At 29.4% G+C, this 8,655-nt stretch overlaps 1 protein-coding gene across 3 annotated transcripts; it reads left to right on the top strand.

Annotated features, from left to right (window-relative positions):
- The first annotated feature begins 1,367 nt into the window (after positions 1-1,367).
- On the top strand, positions 1,368-5,997 carry LOC114298011 (uncharacterized). 3 transcript variants are annotated; one of them, XM_082897939.1, is made up of 7 exons: positions 1,368-1,675; positions 3,970-4,062; positions 4,160-4,255; positions 4,370-4,642; positions 4,786-4,872; positions 5,525-5,753; positions 5,848-5,997. In XM_082897939.1, the coding sequence occupies exons 3-7, from the start codon at positions 4,196-4,198 to the stop codon at positions 5,868-5,870; spliced, it is 672 nt and encodes a 223-aa protein (XP_082754065.1). In that variant the 5' UTR covers positions 1,368-1,675; positions 3,970-4,062; positions 4,160-4,195; the 3' UTR covers positions 5,871-5,997. The 3 variants fall into 3 exon arrangements, with proteins under 3 accessions (XP_082754065.1, XP_082754068.1, XP_082754067.1); XM_082897942.1 differs by lacking the exons at positions 3,970-4,062; positions 4,160-4,255; XM_082897941.1 differs by lacking the exons at positions 1,368-1,675; positions 3,970-4,062 and having other exon boundaries at positions 4,069-4,255.
- Positions 5,998-8,655: the final 2,658 nt, after the last annotated feature.

Below are 8,655 nucleotides of genomic sequence, written 5' to 3'. Positions count from 1 at the left end.
CTCAAATTATATTACATTATCAATTGACATATTAGTTAATATACTAATTGATGCATATAATATTATTTATTGTTTAATGGATGATGTTACAAATGTTATAATTAATTATAGTTGAGATAAAATTATAATTAAATATTATATAAATTATTAAATTTTTTTGAATCATAACTAAAATAATGATCATAATTAATATCATAAAGGTTATAACTAACACTAATAAAGTATAATTGATATCACAATAAATCATAATTAAAATTTGACATTTGTTAGACGCATCATTAAGATGATTTTTAAATATGATAAATTAAGTATCTCAAACATATTTCATATTCTAATTAAGATATACGGCAGTACAACAAAAACACATTTTAGTGATATTATACTAATGACATCCTTTTAGAAAATGCTACAAAAATAATAATTGGTGACACGTTTTAGAAAAATGCCACAGAACCACAAACATATAAGGCTCTAGTGGCATTTCAATAAAAAAATGTCACATTAATTTTATGGCATTTTATAAAATAATGACACAAGAAATTATTTTAGTGACATTTATCAACAAATGTCACTAAGCTTTAGTAGCAATGACATTTTTCAAAAAATGTCACTAAACTAAGTAGGTGCAAGTTACTTTTTAGGGCATTTTGAGAAATGCCACTAAGTCAAAAACTTTCCAAGCTATCTAATGGCATTTTTTTTAAAAACAAAAAAAATGCCAATATACTTCTAAAATTTTTAAAATGCACAAAATAAATATAAACAAATAAATTGAACTCAATATAATATGTTTTTCAATTATACTTACCCACATGTATAAAATTGATCAACGACTTTATATGAATTAACTAAATAAATAAAATTTCAAACGACTCTTCTATATGATGATAAAGTTACTAATTTGAGACAAAATAAAAAACTTAGTGTCAAAATTGATTTAATTGAAATTATAGGAATTAAAATGACATAAAATAACACAATAGCCAAAAATAGAGGATTAACAGTGTAATTTTCTCCAATTGTTAGCATTTTTTTAGAAAAAATGCATATGTCATTCTTTTGGAGGCAAAATTATAGATTTGCTCAATTCAGTAAGTTAATCTCAATCAATTTAGTAATCATTTTTCGTCCAAAACACTAATAGTATTATCAATTAGACTAAATTGATACAAATTTAAAATTAAAAATCAAAATTAATCTAATTAAGAGTGTAAGTACCAAAATTGATATTTATTTATTTTGACACTAAAATGTGAACAAACTTATTTAAAAATAAATTAATTAATTAATTTTTGGTACACCAATTCAACACTTCATTACAAATTCTCCATATATATATATATTTGATAAAAACAGGGGAACTAAGACTTACGGGAAAGCAAAGGAAAAAAATCACTAAACTACACCAAATGAATTAGAGTAGCTGTGGGACAATATTGATTTTGGTGAAGCAATCCAATACACGAATCCAACAAATTTGAGTTCGATAACCCAATCCACAAGTCGAACAAATCTGAAATTGGTGAAGCAAAATCAATTTTGGCGGGATAAAGAGGCAGGAGCGAAATAATGAAGCAAGGGTTTTTCATTATGCATCTTTCACGCCACTCTTATCTAACATCTACATCACAAATTTGCAGTTTTTTCATCTTCTACTATCTACTGAGGTTATTAGGTATTCTTTCTCTCTTTCTCATTCTCACACACAGAATACCTCTATTTTTCTCTCTCATTTATGATCTTCATATAAAACTTGATACAATATGAAAATCTAATCTTTTAACCCATGAATGTATTAGTTTTCATCTTTTAATATCAAGGGTTAATTGTGATTTACTTTATTGTATTTATGTTGTGATTTTATATAATGACATACTAGTGTTTGTTTAAATGTCTCAGTGAGATCTTGCATTATTTTTCTCTCTCTTTTTTTTTTTTTTTTTTTTTTTTTTTTTTTTTTTTTCTGTTGTAAGGATGAATAAGGAAAAAAAATTAAAAAAAATTCCTTTTATTAGATTTTGTTTTGATTTTATATTAGATATTTGTTCAATGTTCATGTTCATGTGGCTGTGGATTTTCTATTAGATATTTGATTTTATACTAGATGCACACTGTATCAAGAAGTATGCATTTGGAACCAAACTAAGAAAAAAAAGAATAAGCCAAACATACTTGTCTATTTCAGATTATAGAGTAAATTGCCCATGGCACTAGGATGAAGTTTCTCAAGAATACAATTTATTAACATTCTAGCTAGGAAGCATATTTTAGTTTCCTTTTTTCCTTTAGAAAGAAACAAAGAATAGCACAGAGGTGAGAATGTGACGTCTACAATCATTTATCATTACCTTTCAAGCCTTGTACCAAATAGAATTCATTCATGTATTTCACTATTTTCCCATTACTGACTCCACATAAATAGGATTAGGATTAGGATTAGGCCTAGTTCTTGTTGCCAATCGATCAATGTTTTATTAATATTATTCACTTTACAGCTTAACACAAGATTGCTTGTCTGCACTATAATGCAAAGCCTAACATAAACACTTTCTAAATGAATAAAATTGCAGAACGGGAAAAGACTTCAAATAATCAAAATATATGTTTCAGGAGCTCAAAAAGTGTACATGGAACACACTTAAGAAATTGCATACATTATCAATCATAAGAGAGGCCTTTTCAAGATATGTAGCACTAACAAGGCGTAGATCGAAAGGCAAGACTTTTCTAGCACCATCCAGCCATTTACCTTAAAGACACAACTGTTTTGTTTAATTTTTGAATTGATATATATTTATGCTCTGGTCTGTTGTAGTCTCATAGAAGCAGATAAAACAACCTCAAAACACCTGCATTATTTGGATCCACAAGTGATTGCATATTTAATGTGGGAGTAAAGATCACTCGTCTACTAGTAATGAGCCCAAAATTAATATGGAAGGAAACCTATGCTTTTAAGGTTTATATGTGTAGGGTTTTAGGGTTGATTAAATAGGGAAAAAGAATAAAATTTGGGGCTGATCAGTTTCAGTTAAGGAATTAGGTAGGATAGGTTTAGGCTTAGAGAATTGAATGCAAACAAATCTGGTTGGACTATTAAAGTGTAGAAAATTCAACAAAGGAATGACATGGAGAAGATAGTTTTAGGAGTCACTCTTAGAGTCCACAGGCATCACATCTACGTTTGATTGCATCACACATTCTCAAAAGAAGCATATTTGCTGGAAATAATTCTACCAAAACTATTCTATATAATATTCAATTAAATGCACTACATGAGTTTATATAAATTCATTTTACCAACTAGAAATTTCTAAATAATAATAAATAAATAAAACTACTAAACTTTTGGCTTCTAAAACCTACATGAAACTAAATAAGACCCACAAATAAAATTGAATTACATAACTTGACCCATATGACAACCTTTGCGTGACCCCAGCAATTAACCAAAATTCCTTTAAATTATAAAATTAAACAAATCATATACAAAAATTGAACACATAAGACTACTAAGGTTAGAGACATGATTATACTTGGTTTCAATGATCTTAATTTAATGTGGCTTGAAATTAATGAATTACCAAACTCAATTGAATGTGACTTATTGTAGCGGTTTAGTGTAAACGTAACTAAAAATTGATTTTCTTGTAGTGTGACTCTACAACAAAACAAGTTTACCCCTTTCAAAATACACCACAATGATTCAAACTAGGAATTGGGTTGTGGAGTGCTCTGGTAAGAAGTTAAAAGACTGGAAGGCAAACAAAAAGCAAAATTATTATAAAAACCTCTTGAGTTTTGACCAACAAAAGCATTATAAAGATAGTAAAGTATATGCTGATCAGTGGGAACACCTTATTAAGTATTGGGCCATCAAAGAAGTAAAGATATACTTGATTTGATCATTATATGTTCTTTTACTTGCTATAGTTTGGGCACCATTAATTTATGCATTTGTAATTTTAGGCACAAAGTGATAAAAACAAAGCAAGTCGTACACAGCGAAAGTATAATCATACTACTGGAACAAAAAGTTTTCCACGTTTTCGAAAGGAGCAGGTTAATTAATCTTTTCATGTTATATATTTAATATGATAATGTATACATGATGTGACAGAATGATATAATTTATATTTTGGAATATATTATTTTGTAGAAGAATAAGTTGGGACACTCTCCAACACGTGCTCACATGTTTAAAGTATGTTATATAAAGGAGACTAGAACCCCTGAGGCAACGAAAGCAATGATAGTATGTACCAAATAATTATCTGTCCATTTGAAACTTGTAGATTAGTTAAAATTCCCAAATTATAGTGTTGACTAATTGAAATGTATATATTAAATGTTTATTGCAACCTTATAGGATGAAATGAATGAGAGGACAACTTTAAATGCAAATTTATCAAATGAGGACCCAAATGATACATTTGGACAAGGGATGGGTAAAGAAAAACATGGACAAGTTCGCATGTATGGATTAGGTGTCTCTACGTCTAATTTATGGAAAGATACATCTGGTCATGAAGCAAACCAAGACACAACAATGGATGCTATGGAAGCTGAAAATTCGGAGCTAAGGTCCAAAGTTTCCCATGTTCAGCATGCTCCGAATAACTTGACAAACACATCTAACCAGGTAATTTTTTTAATAGAATTTATAAGTTATTAATGTTTTTCTTCACACACACACACACACACACATATATATATATATATATACATACATACATATATCTATGTGTGTGTGTTTGTAAAATTAAATAGTTCAAATTTGATTAGGTCACAACAACTTTTAGTCCTCTTGACATGGTAGCTCGACATCAAGCATGGTCCTTGTCATCGATACAAGATACCTCTCTTAGTCAGGTACCTACTAAGAGCTAATCATATATATTATTTCTAGCTTTATTTTAGAATAGCATGCAAAACTTGTCTTCAAATTAACCAAGGAATGAATATTGCGGACCTAAATTCCATTATTTAAATCTAGACAAAATGTGCTACATAGTCAAAATCCTGACATGACGAAGCTTGTGTTATTTTAAAAAAATTTATTTTTATTTTTATTTGCTTGTGAAGCTTCAACAAGACATCTCTCCATCATTTATTACCGCATGTGCTCTTTTTGATTCTCTCAAACTATTGCTTGAAAGTAATTAGTTGATTATCATTTTTCACAATTACATTTGATTTACATTGTTCAGGTTAGGGGATCTTGATATTGATAATGGGCATGATTTTGATTGTTATTGATTGGTGCCTTTGGTTGTTATTGATTTTTTAAGCTATTGTTTGATATGGTCTAAAGACTTACGGTTGTTACTTTTATATAATTGGTTGTAGTGTGGTGAATCAATTAAGTGATTAAATCATTTGGCTTGCTTATCTACTAGAGAAATGCATATCACTTTCAGTTGTGATCGTCTTCACTCTGGCACTTTGTACGAGTTTATTTTTTAAATCTTATTTATTAATTTTAAATATATAATTACTTAAGTAGTTAAATCTTGATTTATAGGTGGGAGATATAGTTGTTCTAAAAAGTATCATTAGGCCAACAAAAACAATTGCAATCGGAGTACTTAAAAGCATAGACGCATCAAAAAAAGTAGAAGTGGAAGAACTAGGACTTGACTATTGGGAGGTACATGTTCAAGTGCTAGTCAAACCTAATGAGAGTTGTCAAAACAGTTGGACAGTTGGACCTGACTATTGGAGCTCATGTTGCATGGCTTGTTCCGTTTGTGGTATATTTATTTCGTAAATACTAATTTCATTAATAAATTTATATTAACTTAATATAGTTTCAATTACCTTTATATGTTTATCTTTTGGATGCAGATTTCGCAAGTTATGGATGCTAACCGAGAATATTTATACAAGTGAGGTTGAGAATTTGGGAACTGATTTTATTTTGATAATTTGTCTCTCTGGAAGATAGATATCATTATGGCTTTTCAGAACTTATGGTTGGAATAATTTTCTTTTAAATTTTTTTTGCTTTAACTTTGTTAGTGTGGTAGAATATTTTATAATTTTGGCAAGGGATTTTTATTGTAATATAAATAAATTTATATTTGAATAATAAATAATTGATTGTGGTTTGAAATCTTTTTTTTTTGTTTTTGATGTGATGATCCTATGGTGGTGATATTTGTTTATTATTATGAAAATATTACAAGATGAATGGATGTCAAATTAATATAGGATGTGACAATTAATATTCAATTGTTTATAAAATCGATTCAATTTTTATAAGCATTTACGCATGCTTAATTGTAGTTTTTAAATGTGTCAATGAAAAGAACATATAAGTGATATTTTGTAGTAGTGATAGTAGTTGTGCAAAGTGTCACTAAAATGAGTTCCAATGGCATTTATATATCCATTTAATGGCACAAATGAATTGGATTTAGTGGCATTTATGAAGTTGTTATAAATATCAATTGTGGCATAACAAGCGTCATTAAAAATTCATACCGTGGCATTTTTTAGATTGCAAGTTTTCTTTAATGGCACTTAATAGCATCACGAATAGTGTCTACAATGACATTAAAGTGTCACTGAAAGTTTTTAGCCCTGATGGTGTAATGGCATTTACAAGTGTCACTGAAGTGCCACTAACTCTTTTTTTAATGGCACTTGATAATGTCACAAATAATATCTATCATGACATCCAAATATCATTAAAAGTTTTTAGTCATGATAGTGTAGTGGCACTTGCAAATATCTACTGTGGCACTAGTATCTACTATGGCACGAGTATAAATGACACTTGTGCAAAACGTCACAAGATCAAAAAATGTCACTAGAGGAATAGTCTTGTGACACTTTCTATTGTCACTAAATTAAGAAAATGTTGTAGTGTGGTACATATCCAAAAGAGTTGAGTATTGTATAATTTCCCTTGTTTAATATTGTTCCAAGATCTTGAATAATTTTAGAAAGCACCTATTTTTCATGAAAAATAAGACATAAATAATATATATATATATATATATATTGTACAAATTAAGGTGGCATCAAATAATAAAACGAAAGGAGACCCAATAAAGCAAATACTACATAGATTTTTTTTTTCTTCTTTTAAAAAGAAAGAAAAATAAGATGAAATCATATAACAATAGTTATGAGATCAATTTATATTTTTTTTCTTAAATATTTATATGAAATCTATAAAATAAGCAAATCAAATTATCAAGATATATGTTATAATGGGCTTACAAGCCCAAACTGTACCTCCCCATTCCACCGTACTGAGAAGCTCCTTCGTTGTCACACTAATGAAGAAAAATTAGATTGCAACACTAAAAGCCTATAATTAAGTGGCTCGAAGAAATTGAGCTTTCATTGACATACTTAAACTTAACTAACCTTTAACTTGGTGGGCTGTCCCCTCATTTTGGTATATAGATACTGGCTCTTCTCCAAAACATCCAAAAATAATTGAGTCACCTATCTCAATGGGGGTGTTTTTGGGGATGCTAAAGCACACCACAGCATGAGCCTTCTTTATGTGCTCTCCTTTTATTTTTTAGGAGTTTGAACTAAAGTTGTAATGTAATTTCATCGCTTCACTTGGCACTTTTAACTATCCATGAAGTTGATAGGATAAACTTTTCAAATCTATTTATCCAGATCTAGGTGGATTATTAGTGTCGAAAGTATGAGTTTAAATTTTCGCCTATGCATAAATTTGCCACTTATAACTATGTATTTGAGTGATCATACTATGTAACATCAACTAAAAGTGACCTCTAAAATCTTAACTTGCTTAAGGTCTAATTCAAGAGATCTCCTCGTTAGGCCACTACAACATTTCCTTAGTTTAGTGACATTTGAAAGTGCCACAAAATTATTCTTCTAATGACATTTTTTGGTCTTGTGGCATTTTGAACAACTGCCACTTCTATCGGTGCCATGGTAGATACGAGTGCCACGGTAGATACTTGCAAGTGTCACTGCACCATCATGGCTGAAAACTTTCAATGACATTTTAATGTCATGGTAGATATTATTTGTGGCACTATCAAGCGCCATTAAAAAAAGAGTTAGTGACACTTGTAAGTGTCATTACACCATCAAGACTAAAACCTTTCAGTGACGCTTTAATGTCATGTTAGGCACTATTCGTGACGCTATCAAGTGCCATTCATGACGATAATTCGTTGTAGAACAATTTGATCCGCTTTTGCGGAGACTCGAACCGCCAACCTTCCACACCATAAACCTTATACACCACACTCTTCCCACTACACCTCTATACCACCACATGATTATATACGCAACATATATTATTTATATAGTACATACATCCATATTAATATAAAAGTATATGTATAAACATAATTATTTTATTGAACATAATTTATGTAAAATAAGCTATTTACTACCAAAATAAAAAAAAGACTACTTTTGGCTACTAAAAATATTTTTTAGTCACCAATTCTATACTTTTGGCTACTAAAATTTTTTTTGGCACCAAAAAGGTTTACTTTTGGCTACTAAAATTTTTTTAGTCTGTAAAACCCATATAATCAGCGACCAAACTTATTTTTAGTCGCCAATTGTAGATTTTTGGCTACTAAATTTTTTTAGTCGCCAAAAAGCTTTACTTTGGGCTACTAAAAATTTTTTAGTCACTAAAAC

This window comes from Camellia sinensis, chromosome 12, assembly GCF_055761805.1.
Source record: "Camellia sinensis isolate YWXY chromosome 12, ASM5576180v1, whole genome shotgun sequence".
Lineage (NCBI taxonomy): Eukaryota > Viridiplantae > Streptophyta > Magnoliopsida > Ericales > Theaceae > Camellia > Camellia sinensis.
The sequence above is the reverse complement of the archived record's forward strand: the minus strand, read 5'-3'. Positions and strand labels throughout refer to the sequence as shown.

Excerpts from the sequence above, each read along its gene's own strand:
- LOC114298011 (XM_082897939.1), top strand. The coding sequence starts at position 4,196 with ATGTTTAAAGTATGTTATATAAAGGAGACTAGAACCCCTGAGGCAACG. Across the intron at positions 4,873-5,524 it reads AAGATACCTCTCTTAGTCAG|GTGGGAGATATAGTTGTTCT; the intron begins GTACCTACTAAG and ends CTTGATTTATAG. Across the intron at positions 5,754-5,847 it reads CATGGCTTGTTCCGTTTGTG|ATTTCGCAAGTTATGGATGC; the intron begins GTATATTTATTT and ends TTTTGGATGCAG.